General features: G+C 47.1%; 1 protein-coding gene across 9 annotated transcripts in view; it reads left to right on the top strand.

Annotated features, from left to right (window-relative positions):
* The window catches only part of lpp (LIM domain containing preferred translocation partner in lipoma), a 99,960-nt gene extending 79,095 nt beyond the window's left edge, over positions 1-20,865 (top strand). For all 9 annotated transcript variants that reach the window (XM_029146692.3, XM_029146689.3, XM_055508049.1 and 6 more), the window contains 4 exons: positions 3,219-3,388; positions 14,491-14,669; positions 15,934-16,054; positions 17,298-20,865. In XM_029146692.3, coding sequence (XP_029002525.1) covers positions 3,219-3,388; positions 14,491-14,669; positions 15,934-16,054; positions 17,298-17,426 — 599 coding nt within the window. In that variant the 3' untranslated portion in view covers positions 17,427-20,865. The remainder of the gene's footprint in view (positions 1-3,218; positions 3,389-14,490; positions 14,670-15,933; positions 16,055-17,297) is intronic.
* Positions 20,866-21,318: the final 453 nt, after the last annotated feature.

Raw genomic sequence — 21,318 nt, 5'->3', positions numbered from 1 at the left:
CCTCCTCAAATGTGGGATTTTTTCAGATGCTTTTTTGGCATATGTAAATATGAAGGACAAATTCAAAATAATTCTCAATGTAAAGTACAGTATTTATTATAAACATCACCTTTAACTCTGAATGCAGTATTGAATACATATTTCCAGCCAAACCATTCTAGTGGATTGCCTTAAAACTTTGTTTGCTGTCCTGCATGGATCACTTCTGCATGTTGAGTTTGCTGAGTAATGGTACAGTAGTATGTAGTAGAGTAGAGTTTCTATCTGGATGAACAACAAAAATGTAGCTTTCAAGTCAATGATCCGTTGGTCGATTGACAGAATATACATTTATTCCTGTTAGTACAGTACATTGCACAAGATGGAATTAAACAAGATTCCCCTTTTTTGTCTTTAAAAACGATTGTCCTGATGGGAAGGAAAGCTGTGAGCTGAGACTAATTCTTAGGGTTGTTTTTGATGTAACCTGACTCATAAAGCATAGATATTTTATGAATTAGTCCATTTTTCTGCATTTTGAGAATTTGAGAACGCTGAGTGTGCAATTTGAGAATTCTAATGCTTGGTGGCTCAGTGGTAGAGCGTTGGTTTGCAGAGTGGAAGGTCTCAGGTTCCCTACCAGCCCCACCAGAGCACCAAGTTTGTCCTTGAGCAAGACACTCTGCATTATCTCCCCTTGCATGCAGCCTACTGCCCACAGAAGTTACATTATAATAATGATGAATATAGGCTTTCTTTCTTTCTTGGGCGTCGCATTTCCACATTTTTGAGGTTTACAGTCATTTCTTTATTTTATGAGCTTTACAGAGTTTTAGATCAACAGGTTAACGGCCTCAGATCTGCTGCTCTTTGATTTGAGTGGTCTGCTCATGTGGGCATTCGTTGTGGCGTGACCTACAGTATCTGTGGGTGTGAGTACAGTAATAAGGTGCATGTCTGTTTATACTCCTCTACTCTCCCTTCCCATTGTATGTGTGTTGGTGTAAAAGCGTACACTGTACACACAGTTGTGCACAAATAGCTCCTGAGGGCCCTTGTGATCACAGGCTGCCAAAAGGAAAAGGATTTCCGAGAGGTTTCCTTCTCGCTATTTAAAGTGGGAGCCCTGTGGGACATGTTTGGCATTCTCATCCACTCACTGGAGATGGCCTGTGATCTGAAGCCACTAACAGGCTCGGCATGCTCCCTCTCCCTCGCTCGCCCGCTCTCTCTCTGCCTTTCTCTTTCCCTCTGGCTCTCTGAAGTGATTACCCTGCTTGTGATTCCACTGACACCCACATGTCCCCCCGAGACGTGCCTTCACTAGTTTGTTTAATCTGCCTCCCTGTACAGTAGGTAACGCAGCCGTAATTGAGGTGTGGATGGAGCTGTGGGAACAGATGAAACCGATAGTGGGTTTTGTGAGAATTTGTCTGCGCGCGAAAGTCTTCGCGGATGACAGCAGTCGCTAAATTAAAGCACGAAGCGTTGTGTGATAAGGGTTTTAAACGTTAAATGTCTTCAACAGCAGCCTGTCGCTGCTTTGTTTCCTGATGTTTTCCTGGTCAACAAAAGATACGCCTGCGAATATCAGCGTTCCACTAAGGGTTTCACAACGTTTCCGTAAAAGTTGTGGATCCAGTCATTCTTTTAGCAACTTTCCTCAGTTGATAAGATAATGAGTTATCGGAGATTAGAATACCATTAGCGAGCCTCGCAGTCAAGCGGTTATTTGATCTCCACAACACACGACTTCCAAAAAGTTGCGCTGATACCTGAGACAGATTCCGCTTTGCACTCCGTTTTGAATTTCTTGATATGAAAACAGCGAGTGGAACTGTGAAAATGCGAGCATCAGATACTCTATCTCCCCCCGGTTAGTGTCTCGCCTCTGTCTGTGACACGCTTGAACTGCTCTGTTCAGAACATACAGGGTGTCAATCACCGACCAAATCAGCCTTTAGATGAAGCAAAAAAACCCGAAAAGGGAACAAAAATGATCCATAGAACTTGAATTAATTAAATATACTGTATCATTCCTCCTCTGAGAGATTGCATCTGTCCTCAGATGTGTAAAAAATAAAACATTCTCGTATCTTTTTAAACCCTATTATTGTAAGATACCAGTAATTAAATTGACAGTGTTATTAATTGGGTTGAAGATAACTTGCATTGAGTCGAGGACATCTTAAACTCAATTAAAGATATCTCCAACTCAATTAAAGATATCCAAATGCCATGTCCCACAATATGCAATCAGGCTCTTTTTTGGCGCAATAATGTCAGTTCATTTTTGCCCCTTACAAAGACTTAGTTGTACTTCCAAAGTTTTCTTTTTTATCATTTAAAGCTTGACTTTTTGAAATAGATGTCACACTTTGGTGATGTATATAGTTTCTTTAATGTGGCATAATTATAGTATTTAATCCTCCCTTATCCCGTGTTTGAAATAGAAATGAAGATTAGGCAACTCTGACATCAGGAAATGAAGCTTTTTAAAGACATGGCTCCGAATCGATGGGAAAAGGTAGTTTGATGCGAGGGCAGCGGCTTCAGTGAATGGATGGTGCGATGGAGCAAATCCTAGCCTGTCACACGGAAACGAACAACAGTAAATGGAGCCAGGTTATCTGAGTATAGCATAAGGCTCCAAATACTACAATACCCATGAGCCTTTACTGTCTCTCCTGAGTGTCAGAGCCACAAATAGATAATGTTTCCAGAGCAGATGTTTGTTGGATCCTGTAATTACTGTAACTTGTCAGATTAACCTTTTGACCTTTTTATCCAGGAATCAACCGTGTGACACAGTCGTTGGTCTTTTGTTGCAATGATTCAACTGAAATAATATGACAGTATGTCCAGACAAATAATAGTGCTTGAGCTGTGAGTCACCTGTGATTTACTGTTTAAAATCATCATTATATAAAATAAATAAATACATTTAAAAAATAATATAAAATGATCATTGTGTGGTTCTGTCCTTAGATGTGTTGATTAGGCCAGCGTCCTGTTTGAGGCTAGTGTGGTCTTAAGACTGTATGGAGAGATCTGCTGAACTGCAGCACGTCAAACCGTTCACTGCCACATCGTCTGCAGGTGCATTTCCCTCACACCGACTGTCTGTCCCGAACCCGATGAGACGCTGTATTCAGGCCTCCTCAGTGGAATATGACTGCTGGTGCACAGACAGAGCGTGTCTGGCTTCACTGAGAGTCCCCTGCTCTACCTCTCCCCAGGGCGCTGCGCCAGCTGTGGCGAGAGCGTCGTGGGTGAAGGCACCGGCTGCACCGCCATGGACCAGGTCTTCCACGTCGACTGCTTCGTCTGCATGACCTGCGGCAGCAAGCTGCGGGGCAAGCCCTTCTACGCCGTGGAGAAGAAGGCGTACTGCGAGCCCTGCTACATTGTAAGTGACATTGGATGATTTAGACCCACTCTGGTTACTTCTGTGTCTGTGTTTCAGGAGTGCACATTATTACGCCATGAGTAGGCACATGGGCAGTGGAAGGGTTTTCTGTCTTCACTTCACCACAAAAGCCTCTGTTTCTTTGTCTCCTGCTCTTTGTTACTGTGAAACTGTAACTTTAACTATTCTAATGACTCTTTACTTATGAACAATAAGGAGTATTTTAGATGAACAAAAGCCGAAACTAGGACATGCTTGATGTGACAGACCCACAGAGCTGATAAACTGTTATCCAGACCACCTTTACGGGGCAAATACACTGTCTGTGTCATGTTCACAAATGTCTTTGAATGCAACCAAACAAATCAACGGATGTTTTATTATAACTAAATACAGTTATTTATCAGTGTTAAAAAGCCAGTTGAGTTGAGGTTCTTGAAGGTGTTTTGCCTCTCATGATGTGGAAGACAGACATCAAGCAGCTCCATGATAGATTTGTCATTTGCTCTTTCTGAATAATGGTGCATTCATTTTCCTCTTTTCATAACAGAGGATGTTAAGATCTCCCCTCCTTGGTGAATTAGATGACGATTATAAGAACGTTTCCACTCATGGTTCAGTGAGCTGATGCATAACTATCTGGAGCTACAGCCGATGAGCGTTCAGATACGGTTTAAACGCACTTACATTATTAAATAAGTGTTAAAATCACATTTAACTAATACGTGGTGTTAATTCTCTTCGGGGAGGAGATAACAGCTGATATTATTCTTGTCTAGTTCCTCCTCCTGACTTTTTTAGTATCACTTTTTCGGTCGAAGGCTGGTCGGATGGAGGGAACCATTGACAGGAAGGTCTACCAGAAGCTGTCGGTGTTATTTTTGATTGCGGGTGCACTTAATTCCTGCTGCACGTTACACAAGATGAGAGTGTTCTCTTGCATAACATTGTCAGGAAAGACGCATCCTCTTTGGGCCTCAACTAAATGATTTTGGAGAAGTGTTTCCCCTACACGTTTTCCTACAGCATTGAATGCGGTTTAGAAGTTTCACTGTGACATTGTCACTGTCAGCAATATCACTGGTCAGTGTGTGGGTCATTCCTGGAAGCTGAGGGAGTGAAAGTGACTGTGCAATGCAGTGAGCAGTTTCACTGGAAATGTTGGATAATAAGTAGAAAACAAGTCAACATGGTTTCATAATAATGGGACACGTGATGATAATGAAGGGATCAGCTCAGTGTAGCTGTTCAGTTGAGATGATTTGCTGGTGTGTAGGTGCTTCCTAGAAGACATCTCTGATTATTTGAGATTAAAATCAACTTTTCATTATCATGCACTGACATTGCAGATTCTTGAGATGTAGCATGTACTGTATCAACACATGCATACGCTCGAGCTTCCCCCACACTTCACTGGTGAAAGTCCTGAAGCTGAGCTTCACGTCGCTTAAAGCGGCGTCAGGCCAGCTCCTAAATCACCTCTTTTCAGAAGCACTCACTGTGATTGTAGTTGTCTCGTCTGGAAGTTCTCCAACTCCAATGCACGCGCTAAAGAGGAGCGGGATAATTTAAGAACTTTATTTATGCATTTCATCAGCATAAATGTTCTTCTGGCGCAAGATCAAAAGGATGGGGGGAAATCTGAATTTCTTAATGAAAGTAATTTCTTCTTCTTTTATTCCCATCCTCAGGGTCATAAGCCTCTATACGATTAGAGAGTGAACGTGAGAGTTGGGTCTCTGTAGAGAAATGTCATATCCCAGAGAGAAAGAGGAAAACTTAAAGTTAGCCTCCAAGTCAGTCAGTCTAGGAATCACTAAGAGCAAATGAACATTAATAACACATTGTGAATTTTACTGTACATTCCCATACGCCGCCCTCCCCTCTCCAATGCTCCGTTAGCACCGTGCCGTGTTTAATCGACTAGTTCAGCTTTAGCCCGGTTTCCATTTCTAAAGGGCGATTGAACTGCATTTCAATAAGGCTGGAGGACGTGCACGAGGCAAACGTCCAGAATCAAACTAAATATTGGAAGTGTAGCTAATAGTCATAATAATCAGGGTAATTTGGCATCAAAAGAAATATTGATTCTCTGTAGATGGCTGTTTTTTACAGGTTAAGCTCCATCTGACCTTCTGAATCAGATTCAGTAAATTCATGAATAACAAAATACTTTATACATTATAATCCTTATGCACCGTACACATGTTTAAAACAACTCTGAACTCAAGCAAGTGTTTATCTGAAAACTACATTAAACCTTATTAAATCTAATAGCAGTATTCTCAGAAAAGTAATAACTCTTTGCGCAGCGTATATTTTTATGCCATATGTTGTGTCCTGCAGGTGTGAAACCGATTCCTCTAACACCCTCCAGCAGTGTTTTACATGCATTTATAAGAAATTACAGGTGTGACGCGTGTGTCGGAAAAGCAAACGTGTCAAATCGGGTGTTTATTATGCAAAAAGTGTAAATCCTTCTGCCAGGAACTGCGGGAAAGCGCTTTGCACTTCGCAGTAATCACTATCCAATAAAGTTTCTCCGCCGTGCATCGGGCAGGCGACAGGGCCCCCTCCTCTCATCCAGGCTGACGCTTTGCACACTCTGTGGAACAATCCTGGCATTTGTGTTGGCGAGATCCATCTCTTCCTCTGGCTCATTTGCCTCATTCAAACCATTTGTCTGCTTATTAGTGATTCCTTTCAGTAACGTGTGGGCCTATTAATTGTCACCTGTCTACATCCTGCTATTACAGCCTGCTATCGCTCCGTCTAAGCAAACTCAAACATGCCACTGACCCACAGCAATCAGCCATTGTCCTCGTCGCTTCCCCTCCCGGGCTCCACTCAGAGCTTATCGCTGCCTATTTGAATACACACCGTTGCTGATAAACTCTACATCCGCTCAATTAATGTCTCGATTTGCATGGAGTGATATAGCATCGCTCTCTTTTTTTTTTTTTTTTTTTTTGTCATTGGATGTGTCTCGGCCTGAGGAATGCCACCGTTTCCCCCCCTTTCGTGTTTGCATACACGATAAGACTCATTGTCATTTTGTGCTCGCGCCACCCGTGGAGATGTCCATCAATGTTGCTGAGAGACAGCACTTTGATGTTTTCACACTGGGAACGTTCTCAGCATCTGTAAATGCACAGACCAGACAGCGTAAGCTGACTCAGCGTTTCTATATCAGTGGTCTGATAATGTTGGGGAGTTGAAAAGTGTATTCACTTGCACAGTTAGATGATGAAGTTAGTATCACTCTCATGTTTGCACATGGTCCGAGATCAGAAGCAAGCAGCAGCAATGCTAGCGTTTCCAAATGAACCACTTCAGGTCCAACATTCAACAAAAGACCGTTCACGTTTTACACGAGTGGGATTTTAAAAGTCGCACCTGTTCAAATGTGTGGCCTTATAAATGAAGAGTCATTTCCTGTTCGCTTTCACTTGAAGCGCCTCTAAGCATGAGAGCGTATTACTGAACGGAGCCCAGAGCTGCGGGAGCCTTCATCTGCCTGATAGCTGGGCTGCTCTTTGAAGAACTTCACCAGTGGGACTCGGTGTCGCCGAGGTTAATTGCTTACACTGGTTCCACTGTTCTTGAGTCCACTGTTCGCCATCCGTCTCTGCCTTGTCTCTGTTGTTGCCAGTTCCCTGGTTGTGTTTAACCCTGAGCTTCTGGTTCTGTGCTGGTAAACAGACCCACCCAGTCGGCTGCAGTGGCACCGGTGAATGGGCAGAGGCCCGCAGACACTGCTCAGTTCCCTGTTGGAGGCAGAATCACATCCCCAGCCCTCCTGTTTATACCGCCACATCCCATGAATATAGATCATCTAAAGTGCAGTCGGTTTAAGTTTACTGAAATGAGACTGATGTAAGTAACACAAGGTCAGAGCGGGAGCAGGGCTTCATATTGAAAGAGCAGTAATAACCAGATAGGGATTTGCCCACACAAAAACCTTAATCTGTTTCTGCGTCTTTTGACAGAATTTCAGAGACCACCAAGGTCACGGACGCCAACTTGCCTGAATGTAATTATGTTCATTATCTGCTGTTGTACTATGGCACTGTTATTTAAAATAAATTGGCTTTGGTCTCATTGGCCACGTTCTCCAAGAGATTTTCCATTCTGCTATTGTAAAGGAAGAGCGGCACGCGGCGGCCCTGACCTGCCACTCACCAGGAAGCGCTCGTGATTGACTGATGAGCTTTTACCCTCCGTGTCTGTTAGTCTCTCTTGGAAAGTGGTGAAGTCGGCCTCACTGGTCACCCATTCATGGAGCCTTTTTCAAAGCCCAACTCTTGGGCTGCTTCCTTTTTTGTGTTTGTAATTAATCTGCAGTCTCACTTTTCGTAGCACAAACTCCTAGCATGCGCTTGTATCATCAGCTCACAAGTAATCATGATCTTCTTTTTCCAGACCTAAACACGTTTTTTGAATAACAAATGTCCATCCAACACAGCGACGAAGAGTTTTTTTAGTAGCAGTGTATCAAATTTAATTTATACAGTTTACAAATCATGCAAATGAGACTTGCTGAGTGAAATGGGTCCTCTGTTGCATTTCTTTTTAGGACTCGTGGAATTTATTTAAGCATGTCTTTATTTATGATCATACAGTACAAAAGCAAAGAGCAGCTGAAATCCACTTGTTTGATGCAAATCTACAGTATTTTCTAGATTTGTTTGCGTCAACATGTACAGTAAATGTACAACTTCACATGTAGATGTGCGACCGAAGCTGCTGGAGTGTAGCGACGTGAGAGGACCAGAGAGGATTGATAATATGCTTTTATATATATATAGAAATATGTTGTTGTAAACATTTGGCTAAATATACTTGACTGTACCTACCAACTTTTTAATCACTGTTGCCAGGACAAGCAGCATTTTCTCCATGTTCTATAGTAGTGATTCAACAGAGGTGGGGATTCATTGTCATTATGTTTGCTTGTCTTTTTAAGCGACATCAAACACGCCATAATCATATGATCTAGACAGCGAGGGGAGGTGTGTGCGGGCCGCAGCACCCAGGGGCGACAGCCGTGGCGGCGGCTCCATTGTGGCTCGTGGTGATGGATGTCCTCTAACGTGGATCATACCTAACAATGAGACATCGCCAAGAGCCCCCCCGAGAGCCCGCGCTGTCATTGAGCGGGCAGACAATAGGGCCGGTGACCGAGGAGGAGCTCCCTCCTCCAAACGCAGCCTCCCTGATGCTAACGCGGCTCTAATTGGACATGACTGCGCGCCACCCACACACCTGTCACTCCTCCGTGATGGATATCCAGGTAGTCAGATTCGGAGGCTCGGAGCCAGCGCGGCAGGTTTAGGGCCCCCATATGCTCGCTGCTGAGGCGCCGCCGCGCGTCTGCCGCTCACGCCGGGCGCGCTGCCGCGCACGCGCCGAGCGGCCGCGGCAGGTGTGCGTCCGCCCCGGCTCCGCTCGCCGCCGTCTGCGGCGGAGGGCTCCCGCTTTCTGCCGACTTCGTCATCAAATATTCATGGCTGTCTGCGTTAGCTCGCGGAGTTCTAATTGAGTTCTGTATATTCAGACATGATTAACTCGGTCTAATTCCTCAAAGGAGTGAGCCAATTAGATAGCACTTGCATGAATAGGATTTCACATCCTAGAATGTCTCCAGACTTGCCAAGACAATTATGTGTGTGTATAATTGCACCGATCTGCCGCTCTGGAGTGGAGCAGGTCATTATTCTTTATTTTCTGACCTGCGCTACAGGAGGCTGCTGTCCAATCCATTACCAGCAGGAAAGCGACAAGCGCAGCAAGTTTAGTTATTAGAAAACACTGTTTGGACAAGAGTGATCTCCAACACCGGGCCCTCTAAACCTTCCTCATGCTTTTTGTCTAAGCACCCCCCCCCCCCCCCCCCCCCCCCCCCCCCCCCTCCACCCCCAGGAGCGAGCAGGAGAAAATATCTGTGACCCAGTGCTGACCCACCACAATGTCACTCTAACTCATGGCATAAGAGAACTACTGCCGGGGTCTTTGTCAGTTTCTCTCTGTAACCAGAGCAGGAGACATTGCCCAAAGTCCAGAGGGGTCACATTCTGCTGCGGAGCTGAATTTAAGGCAGAGAGGCAGACAGGCAGGCCGGCTGCCTTCGCCCGAGCCAGAGAGAGAGATCGGGCCCCCGCTGCCACCTTTTATTCGTTGAAGAAAGGCCTGAGCAAAGCATGATCCGTGTGTCGGCCCTGTCCCTTCACGTTGGCTTTAGCATGACATTATCACACAGCTAAAATTAGAAACCCGTAAAGCAACATGGCTGAGCGCAACGGAACGCATGAATATTTAAATCTCATTTGACATTTATTGGTTTGTAAAAGAAAAAAAAAGTCTTTTTCCGCACATCTGAAGCAGCTGCAGGTGAGATGGAGTTCGGCACAGAAATGTGAAGGGAGCGCCAGGCTCTGGCAGGAGGCCATCCCGTTCCTGCACCCGTCCATAACCTGGTGTGAATTTATTACACAGACAGGCAGACTGAGCGGAGCTGAGCTGTGCAGACCTGCACTCGGTGGAATCGGGGCTGTTCCAGGTCAGAGATACCGAAACCTCGGCTCGCTCGCGCCGACTGACTGGCGTGCACACAGATGAGTGTCACAAATGCTCCGTCTGTGAATTATACAGCCCATAGTTTCAAGGTCAGTGATCCTCGGAGTTAGCAAACCATTAAGAGAATCACTTTCCACCGCGTGACGTGCTCACTCACAGCCACACGTAAACAATGGAGGACACACACACACACACACACACACACACACACACACACACACACACACACACACACACACACACACACACACACACACACACACCTCACTCATCTGCATCAGCAGAACAGACACGAGTGGGTGATTTACATAACGCGCTCACAAATGACAGGGTTTGTGAGGGAGTCGAGTCGTGTTAATATATCATCATATGCTCACACCGTGGGTTCAGGAGCTGCACACACAGATGGACGGAGTCAGGATGCCAACAAGCGTCGGCCTCTGGAGGAATGAAAATGAATAGGAGTCGCGTAGGGCGGGGCAGGGGAGGGTGATGGGGGGGCAGGGGGTCGTTCACTTGTTAACCTTTGCAGGAAAAAGTGTGTGTGTGTGTGGGGGGGGGGGTCATGATCACTAAAGTAAACCAGCTCAGAGGAAACCACACACACACACACACACACACACACTGCTCCACGCAGACCTCTCCACCTCCGTGGCCTGAGCAGACCACAGATCAGGGACGGGGCGGTGCTCCCACAATCCCTCTGCAAATGTGTGGAGATTTAAATGAGCTGCCGGCCTCCCTCCACCAAAGCAGATTTTCTGGCGTTTTCCGCTGGCTCGCGGAACTTGGCTTAAGAACGTGCAAAACAAGTTCCCCCGTTAACCCCCACACACAACAGCAGCGTTACAGCTGACTGTACTGTAACTCCCCCGACGCGCTCGCTGCCCCTGGGTCGGTTCGGTCCCTGTGTTTTCACTCCAAATAACGACAGTAACACGTTTCTGGTAATCCGGCGGCGGCGCTGGACGCTTTTGCCAAATCTGCTTTTTAAATATGCATGACGAGCGGCTGGTGCCAAGTCAGCAGCGAGTGGTAAAACTCTGCCTCATCCTCAGCAAAGCGAGCAAAAAGCATGACTTCTGTGTTTGTCTTCGTCTGGGACATGCTCCATATGCAACCTGTGAACGCTCCTGATCATCAGAACGTCCCCAAATGAACCATTTGTGTCAATGTAATCAAGTTGGATAAATGTTAGAAAATCTAGTAGATTTATTTACATATAATTTCTGATTTTCATTGTCCGCTCACTCTCATCTCCCTCATCTCGCCTCTTTATTTGGTCTCTTCCTGACACCTGCGTACATAATTATACATTTGTTGGTGAAATGATTTCCCTTTGTCCTGCATGATTGACCCACATTAAGCCGTAAAAGGAAGAGAGGCTGCTTGTCAAGGTTCATTAAGTCAGCAGACACCTTCCCTCAGGAAGCGGGAGGGTCAGTGATTTGACTCATAGTTCATGACCGAGTCAGTGTGTCTCGTCAGCGCGGGTCGGTCCATCCAGCAAGCTCTTGTTAGAAAAGGTTCAGCTACCTTCACGGAGGGCGTAGTTAATTGTCACAGCATGACCTGACACTGACCAACACATTGTGTAAGGATCCACACACACACACACACACAGTGAATCAGATCATCTGTAAATCTGGCCCAGTCTGAGTTCAGCGTGCCAGGTCATAAATCGCGTGCAGGCTCACTGAACTCTGTGCTGCCTCCTGTCAGCCCGGCTCGTCCACGTGAACCGGGCAGCGCATACTGTAGGTGTGTGTGTGTGTGTATGTGTGCGCGCACGGAGGGAAGGCTGCGCAGCTTCGCTTAAGGCTTTTACCTCAAAAGCTGCCGCCTATAGAACATGTGATATTTGAACGCAGGGGCGGCAGTCGAGTCATGCTGGGAGCTCTGGGGAGTGTTCCAGTAACACTTGGTGGTTCCAGTTAGCTCTACTTATTTCAGGTCGTCCGCTGCTTCTCCCCATCCTCATGGCGGTAAATAGAATTCTGCTGATTTAGGAAGTGGTGGTTGAAGGAGGAAAGTCTTTTATAAACGGCACCGTGTGCTCTGGGAAATTAGGCGAACAATCTGGTCTTACGTATTTATATTTTCTCCACAAAATGACTCATCGGAGCTGGTTTTCTAGAATATTTTTACTTCTTCCTATTTCAGCTGTTCCTGTTTAAAATCCATGTAAAGGCTCGATTTGGTCGGGTTAGAAATGACAAGTTGCTCTGGAGCCCAACAGCATTTTTTTTTTAACAAAGCTCCTCTAAGGCGAATTATTTATGCCTCTGACTTGATGACGTGCGCTTTGTTTAGGCCTTGCTTTCGTGACTTCTGCCGGGTCCGCGTCCCGTGTTCAGAGCAGAACACATGGGACCCTTTAGCTCCCCGCTACATGCCTTGTTTGCCACCGCACTCCTTATTCCAGCAGACAGCTGTTGTTTTCGCGAGCCCGTTGCTAAACAGCGAGGAGCTGGACCGGAGCGCGCGGGAATCAGCAGCGCTTTGGAGCAAAAGGAAACGGAATCACAAAAAGAGAGGCCACAATTGACTTGAACGCACTCCACTCACCCCTCAGTTCAGCAAGAGGCTGTCTGACCTAAATTCACTTTACCTCATCTGCCTAGACATTTGTTTAGCCTTCTGGGCAAACACTTAGAGAAATGTATGAGAGAGACAGGGAAAAAAATACATATGCTTGAATACTTCGCATGCAGTGAGGGGAAGCGTCGGACATGTGCAGACGTATACAGCCCTCTAGTGGCAAACTGGGAGGAACCTGCGTGTCCAGAACAGAACCGCGAGCAGGAAGTGATTCACCCAGAATTTCCTAAACCATCCGTGGAGGCTGGGACCGGCCACAGCCTAAAAACACCGCATACATTGTCAGCCTTGACATCTCCTGTGTAACGGGCCTGATAAATATTGCCTAATAGCGAATAACAGTCGCGGGTGAACAGGAAGAGGCAGGCGGGCTGAGCCCAAGGAATGAATTGAGGTCATAGAATCTCACCATCAGAAGGAAGGAGAGGAATTTTTTGTCTTTTGAGCACTGTACTCATTACAATGGCCCTGAGGAACTGTGTGCTGTGAAATCATATGCTCTAGTTAAGCTAAACAAGGGCAAGGTATTCCCACATGAAGGGCAGCTATGAGAAGGAGGAAGTGGAAGCAACCAGGAGACGAGGAAGGGTTGATGGTTGGTGTTGTTCGGCCCCAGCATCCTCCTCACACTCTCCGCCTGCAAACATTGTGTCTCCCCCTCCCTGCGAGCACGTGAGGCAACCCTCCAGGGCTCAGTGCAGCGAGCTCATTAAAGGCTTTATTCCACTTCCAGGATAGAGCAGGATTGCAATATGGACATTGTTTATACACAAATGTTGCCCTGGGAATAATGTTTATTTCTATTACCGTCTTAGAGGAAGCTAAATAAATAAATATGGGTGGGGGGGGGTGGATAAGAATGCCGAGCTTGTCTGCACACGTTGCTTTTCATGAACTCATATCTCTTCAGGAGCGCTTTGAAGACACGGACATTTTGCCCCCCCTCCAGTGCTGCATCAGCCGCTCTCATCTCACGTCCCGATTCGCGGCCTGCGAAGCCGCCGCGCTCGTTCGCACGGCGACTGCAAATGTCGCCGGCACGTGCTCCGGCGGCGTGGGGGGGCGGGGGTGCGGGGCGGCCGCTGAGGGTTCACCTCGGCTGAGCGGTCACACAAGTGTCATCCTAAACGGCAGGCCCCGGCGGCGCGCCCGGGAGGCGGCGCGTGACGCGGCGCAGTGTTGCTACACACCCTGAGCCGTGTTTGGAAACACTGAGGCAGCTTGCTGCGACGGCGGGAGCCAATGGGAACAGCTGAACCGTGCACTCTTTAGCCCAGCCAAGTGCAGAAACAAACGGGGGGGAGGGGAGGGGAGGGGAGGGGGGGCGTGCGGGGAAGCAGAGATCCAGGAAATGCCTGAGCAAGAAGCTGCGGCGGGCGAGGGCCGCGCATCCATCACCTCACGTGATATATCCATCGCAGCGTAATTGCATTGCTGTTTAGAGAGGCACTCGTTATTTATAAAATATTGAAATAACAAATGGCGTCTCCTGGCAGATATTAGGAAGAGCGATGCCACAGATAAGTCAGGAGCAGTCGAACGTCACGTCCCCCCTCGGGCCGCCCGCCCGGTCGCCTGGCCGCAGAAAACCTGCAGTCATCACAAAGTGGAAATATTTACTGCTCGCGCTCCTGCGTACGGGGGGAGGAGGGGGGCTGAAAAATGAGCGTGTTTGTGTTTCGAGGGGAGTGCTAATCAGATTCCTTCGGCTCCAGAGGCATTTGAGGACAGCCCGGCTAAAGGTCCGGGGTGCGGATTTATGTGCGGGAGCGGGGCCTGAGCTGCACGTGAACGCGCGGGGACGCGGGGAAAACCTGAGAACGCCTCAGCCGTGGAGTGGGAAGCGTAAACAAGCACTTAAGGGGCCGGTGGGAGTGAATCATCAGAATCCCGCTCACGTGGCTGTGAATCTTTGTGTTTTGCAGAACACCCTTGAGACCTGCACCATCTGCAGCAAGCCCATCATGGAGCGCATCCTGCGGGCCACGGGCAAAGCCTACCACCCCCACTGCTTCACCTGCGTGGTGTGCCACCGCAGCCTGGACGGCGTGCCCTTCACCGTGGACGCCTCCAACCACATCCACTGCATCCAGGACTTCCACAAGTACGTAGACGGACAGATGGTTGAGCTCAGCTCCATCCAAGTTGTGTCTGTCACAGAATTTCCGCGCTTCCCTCTCACATTCGGTTCCAAGGAAGCGGCTTGAACAGTAAATTCCTGTCATTGTGTCACCGTGCGGTTGCGTCAGCGCCGCCTTACCAGAAACGCTCCTTTACCCGGCGACCATAAGGGGAAGAGCAGCAAACGGCTGGCTCTCGGTGCGAGCGGCTGCACTGGGCCATTGTTTAATTCCCCATGACAAGTGTGACCTCAGCAGCGCAGCCCTTTGTGTCGAGGAACAGTCGGGCCCGGTCTCGGCCTTTTCTGTTGGCCTCCGAAGCCACAGGCCGTTTTCACTTCTGGCTCTCAGGCTCGTGGAGCAGAAGACGTGTTCAGCTGGCCTCCAGTCACCTGATGGGACCTGAAACCTCAGTGTACTCACATCCCCATCCATCCTATTGTTAGACAGACCTCTTCCTGCTGAAGGCACTTCCAGAGTCACAGTACAGTACAGTGTAGTTCACTAGAAACAGTCTCTGTTTCCAGCACATTGAATTTGAAATGAAGCACATGCTTTAAGTCAAGGGGTTTGAAAAAGGGTGCTTAATACACTCAGTAACAGACATAATTACAAACATCATAAATAGGATTACACAAGGATTACCTTTAATACCTGAATGAAAGCTTTTATAGGCACTGACTGGGTGAAGTCTGCAATGGACCTAAGATGCTTTAAGTTTAGATCATGAATCCACATTAGTTTGCTTCGAGAAGCACATATGGATGTCTACACGTTGTTCTTCTTCATGGACAGAATTCTGGTGACATTGTCTCGAGTTGCTCTTCTTGGGCCTCGTGCTGTTTCTGTCATTAATTACTTCCTTGTGGGTTTGCTTTCTTTTTCATTGGTTTATTTTGTTTTATCATAACTTGACTTGCATGAACGCAACAAAGCACCTCCAGGCCTTTTATCTGCTTGGTTACTGTGAAGTCAAGAATTCAGTGTGTTGTGAACAGTAGACAAACAAATCTTTGTTCCGTCAGTAACTTACACAGTAACTTTGTTGCCTTTACTTCTGTTGTTTTGATTGAAATGTGGATTTGTCACATCACCAAGTCGTTAGTGACCAAGTAAATTACAGGTAACATATAACATTTGGAACATATAGGACTGATCTAAACCCAAGTGTTGGATCACTGCCAGTAATAAGTGACTGCATTTGGGACCGGTAAACTGATTTGTGGTGCTGCTGGGTTTCCTCCATAGGAAGTTTGCCCCACGCTGCTGTGTGTGCTCTGAGCCCATCATGCCGGCTCCTGGCCAGGAGGAGACCGTTCGCATCGTGGCCCTGGATCGCGACTTCCACGTGCAGTGTTACCGTTGTGAGGTATGTGGATCAATCTGCACGGCTCCAGGCGACGTGGTGAGGTGTATGGTGTGAAGGTATGCAGGCTAACGTTGATGCTCTTCCCCAAGTCACTTTTCCAGCCAGACGAGTGAGTCATCCGTCCCGTGCCTTGAAATAGCTTTCCACCGCTCGGCTGCAAAGTTCACGGCCTTACATAGTAACCAATCTGTCAGCCGCTGCTCACGGCCCGATGAATGCAGTTCAGACGTTACTAGCCCGGCTAAAAGAAAAGCATCGTGTCACATTATCAAAGAATCGTGCCAGTGTGAATACGCAGTGCGTTTGGCAGACGTAAAGGTCAAAGGAAAGCAGGGAAGATTAGTTCAGCTGAAGGAGATCAACAAGTGAGGAATTCTGTCACCAGGGACAGGTAGGTGTGTGTGTGTGTGTGTGTGTGTGTGTGTGTGTGTGTGTGTGTGTGTGTGTGTGTGTGTGTGTGTGTGTGTGTGTGTGTGTGTGTGTGTGTGTGTGTTTTCTTGGAGGAAAACAGACTACTTTGAGTTTCTGTAGCTGAGTTCTAGTGAGCATACTGAATGCTCCATTTATTAGATGTAGTGACTGGTTTGGAGCCCAGACTTGAAGCACCTATAGTGTTTATCATGTTATTAAACCTAGTTTAGAGTTATAATGTTAGTAAGGCCTGAAAATGTATTCTTTTGATCTCGAACCAAAGAATGTTTGTGATCCTAAACTGGAGAACAAGCTTAGTGTTGAAGGTAATTTTCTTTAATGAGGTGACAGTGGCAGGATCAAGTGATCCTCAGCACCTGATCCAGGAACAGTTACTGGGAAACTTGGAAGGGCAGCAATATTGGTATTCCAGTTCCCTTAAGAAGGAACTGAGGTGGCAGTGGCCTCGTTGTCGTTTCATCAGAGCACAGAGGGAGGTTGCAAACCCTCTCACACTCACACTGAGTGTGTGTCATGGAGCACGGACTGAGCATCTTGGCTTCGACAACCTACACAAAGACAGGAACTGATAATGGGTGGGTGTTGTAGATCCTGTGTAGAAAGTAGACCAGTGGGAGGTTGCAGACCGGCCAAACAGTACCAGTGCATGTATCTGCTCCAGTCTGGGTGAGGTGCAAGCAGGGGGTGGGCAATCTTCCAGTAAGCAGCTGATTAAGACGACTCCCTTAAACAAACTGTAGCGCGTGTTGGAGCAGCTCTCATCTAGTGTCTGTTTGCGTTTGTGCACTAACACTGTACCCGTGTTGTGTAGGACTGTGGCTCCCTGCTCTCGGAGGGGGACAACCAGGGCTGCTACCCTCTGGACGGCCACGTGCTCTGCAAAAACTGTAACACCAGCCGCATCCAGGCCCTCACCGCCAAGGCCACCACCGACCTCTGAGCAGCCGGGCGCCTGGTCACCTCCACTGTGATGCCCCCCTGCTTGCGCTCTCTCTCTCTGACTCTCCCCTCTCATCTGCCCATTCCCATCCACTGACCCCTGCATTCCTCAGCAAATACACGCCATATGCCTTATAACTGTATAAGCACCTCTTATATATGTATGTACACACCTTCAGTAAGACGTTCACCGGCATGCGTCGATCTCTTGATCTGGTACAACCCCAGCAGAAAAGGCCTTTGTGTTGTTTAAGGGTGTTTTAGCATTTTGGGAAATACACTTAGAGGCTTTCTTGCTGAGGGTAAAATGAGAATATTCCTGCCTGTAGACTAGTGTTTGTCTGTAACAAGCTGCAGTCAGCAGGCCGTTAATGTAGCTTCACACACAAACCTGAACCAGGGAAGGTTCCAGCTACAGTGCCTGATGTGTTCTGACCAAAAACTGCTCCTTCGCTTAATCTTTTAAGCACAACATCATGTTTACCCACTGGTTTGTCTAGAAGGTTTCATTGTGAGCTTTAGAGGTGACTTAGGACAGAGAGTCTAACTGGCCACAATTTCCACCCAAACCAAGTTTACACCACATTATTCATAGGGGTTTGATCGTCGCCATCATCCTCACGTAGAGTTGTTATCTCACATCATAATTATCTGCACTATACGTGTCTCAGCCACGATGCACGTCCGTGCGTGCATGCATGGAAGCCCAAATGTTTCCTGCTGGCTGGTTCCTGTGCTCGGAAATGGAGTCTGACGCAACTAGAACGGAGCAGTGGAGGGGAGACGCGAGCGCGTGGAGCCTTTTGTCAGCCATTATTACCCTGCACCTTTACAGGCAGTGCACATTTCCATACAGTACGGGATGAATTGAATTATACACTGAAGTTTATTTTTGTAAAATCCTACTTCCTGTGCAGTTACTATATTAAACATTAGCTACGGCCTGTAGAGTGGGACAATAATTACTAAGTCTCAGTGTCAGGAGCAGTATTATCAGGCAGCTGTTGAGTGCATTCCCCTTTTTAAACTGTTGTCTTTTCTATACTTTCCCTTAGAATTAGCTTTTGTCCTGACATTCCTGTCATATAAATGCCGCATTATATTTAAGAGTAATAGTAAATCTTACAGTAAATAACTGTGTAGCTTTTCCCCTTCTTTACTCCGCCATGGATTGGATTAGTGTTTGTGTTGTGCGCAGTCTGACAGACAGCAAAGATGACATGGCTATGCAATTTTAAATATTAATTGCATCGACACTTTATAAGAAATTTTATGAATAAGGAAATATTTTACCTGTACAGATTGAAGCATAAGTGTCCTTTTAATAATCGCGGGACCCGAACTATGCTGTTGATACGCTGTGACTGTGTGTGTCACGGTGCTGCGTGTCAGTATTGATCGACGCTCGCCTCTGATGTTGCGTGTTTGTTAGTTGATTAGCAAAGAATGGACCGCGGCTTTTTTTCAAAGGCGACCTATTATGTGTTTCGTGTTCTCGTCCTGTGACGGTGGAGCATCGTCAGCTGTGGCTGCCAGACGATCAGTGACGATCCCTTAAAGGTCCCCCATGGAGTTGGTCTGATGGGTAGGTCTCCATCTAGTTTGGGAGCCAAGTGGACAACATGTGCAGGAGTAAACACTAAAGGCGGCCATGTTTTCTGTCCACAACAATATTACTGATGGTGGCAGTCACGAGCAGAAAGATCGGCCAGCGCCTGTAAAATCAGAGAAGAAGACAAAGGGCTTTGACTCGTTTAGACTACACCTCCACAGGCCCCTTCTCAAACTAAACACAATGTAACCCCCAGGAAGTGGGTGGGTTTACAGTCAGCTGCTCAGTTTAAGACTATCTCTAAGCTTTGATTGCAGATCTTGAGAATGTGCGTTTTTAGATTATTCTTTCTTAATAATAAATCCCTTGGATACTAGAAAGTCATTACACATGAAAATGGACCAAGGTAACACTTTGTAAATAATTGTGCTAATAGGCCCATTGAAACATGAAACCAGAAAACTGCCAAGCATTTAATTGAGTCTAGGTTTTGTATGTACTGTAGTGTTCAGAATAACTGCACGGAGGTGAGGAGGTGGCGCCGCTGGTTGGACACTGACTCTGTACAGACACAACCAGACTCGTGAGCCTCGAGCAGAAAACCGTGCGAATGCCGGTGCTGGAGAAGGTTAGACTCCTTAAACTTCATGTCCTCGGGACGTTTTCCATCAATATTTGGAGCATATATTTAGACAGACGGGTCACGTATTAAACCCCAAAACATCATTTGGCATTTTTAAGACATTTTTACGCTCCTCCACAAGTGTAGAAAACTCATATTAGACAAGTGCACTGCTTGTGGAAGAAATATCAATATTTTCCTAAATCTCATACTGTTACCATTCATGCATATATTAAGCAGCTTTCATAGTCTCATTATCACTTGAAGTTTCTGCTGCTCTCTATACAAACAGCATCTGCTATACTTGGACACTCTTCCGCCATTTAAAACTCGGTTTAGTGAGTCATCTGGTTTCCACTGGTTGTTAGGCAACAGGGGACAGAAAACGTATCAAAAAGTCTATAGCACATATCATTATGGCATAAGTGTTGCTAGGCTTCGGCTCACGGGGACGTTGCTGGGGAACTGGCTAAGTTAGTATCTCCTGCCGGCGTTGTGTTAAAGGCTGCTGAGCTGTGGGGCCAACAGCGTCAGAGCGGCAACGAGGCCAAACGCAGGAACCTCTATTAGAACAAGAGTCTGATAACCCGTGTCAGGAGTCCAGTCATGATCCCGTCCAGCGGAGTTTAACTTTGCATCTTCAGCATCATCCTCTCTCACCTCAGGCTGCTGAAACAGAAGTCTTGGACTAGATGGACTCATATTTACAGTATGACACTGGTCCACGGCTCTATGAAAAGCTGAAGTTGTCTGACACATCCTTCATGTTAATCTGATAAGGCGATGACTGGTCCTGACTCCAATTGGCTCTGAGTTAATGCTGGTATTGAAGCAGACTCTCATTGTGGGCTTATTAGCACTGTTCTACATGGTGTATCTCAGACGTGAGGGACGCGTTCACAGTGCGGTGAACTTGTCTTGAGTGTGTAATGACTGTGTTATTGTTGTGTATCTACATATCCACTGTCCACGCCGGTTCAGGTGCCTTTGGCCGAGCACCTGTTGCTCCATGTGTTCAAAGATTTCGCCTTGTTTACTTGTTTTTTGCCAAAGTAAATAAAGAGGATCCCCTTTTAGTTTGGACCAACTCTGGTGCCACCAACCACGTGTCTCCATCAGGTACTGAGCTTAAAGCAGCCGAGTCTCGCCTATAAGAGCTTGACCCCCTGTTGTCAAAGCTTCTCGTCTGTTCTTGATCTTTGGATGAGGCATGTAGTCAACTGTTGTTTTCCTTCTTCAATAAAGGCTTTTGCTTTTGCTAAAGCATCACGTCTCCGTCTCCTTGTTCGTCTGCCGCATGACACACACAGAGTGAGACTCTCCCGTATTTAGACGGAGCCGCGCCCCCCAGCCGCCGGTAACACTCGCCCTTTGGCTCCCGCCGCTGCGGATCGCTCTCGTAATGAGCTCTTCGCTCGGGCTTCTCCTCTTGCTCCTCTCAAACCTCGGCGTGACCTCCCGAGCGGCGCACCTGAAGATGAAAGAGCCGTGTTCCCCGCGTGTGTAACCCGGGGCTGCCTCGCTCTCTTCAGGAGTCATTTAAAATCCCTTCAGTGGCAGCAAATGCCCCGCTTCATTTTCTCCTGCCTCGTGCCAGAACTCCCCAGCTGCTCTTTAGACAAATTGGAATCACCTGCTTAATAGAAATCCTACACTCTCTTCTCCTTTCGAGTGCACGTGCGGGACGGCGCTTTAATTACACACGCTCCGCGTGCGCCC

This window comes from Betta splendens, chromosome 4 (assembly GCF_900634795.4).
Source record: "Betta splendens chromosome 4, fBetSpl5.4, whole genome shotgun sequence".
Lineage (NCBI taxonomy): Eukaryota > Metazoa > Chordata > Actinopteri > Anabantiformes > Osphronemidae > Betta > Betta splendens.
This window is presented reverse-complemented; position numbering and strand designations above follow the sequence as displayed.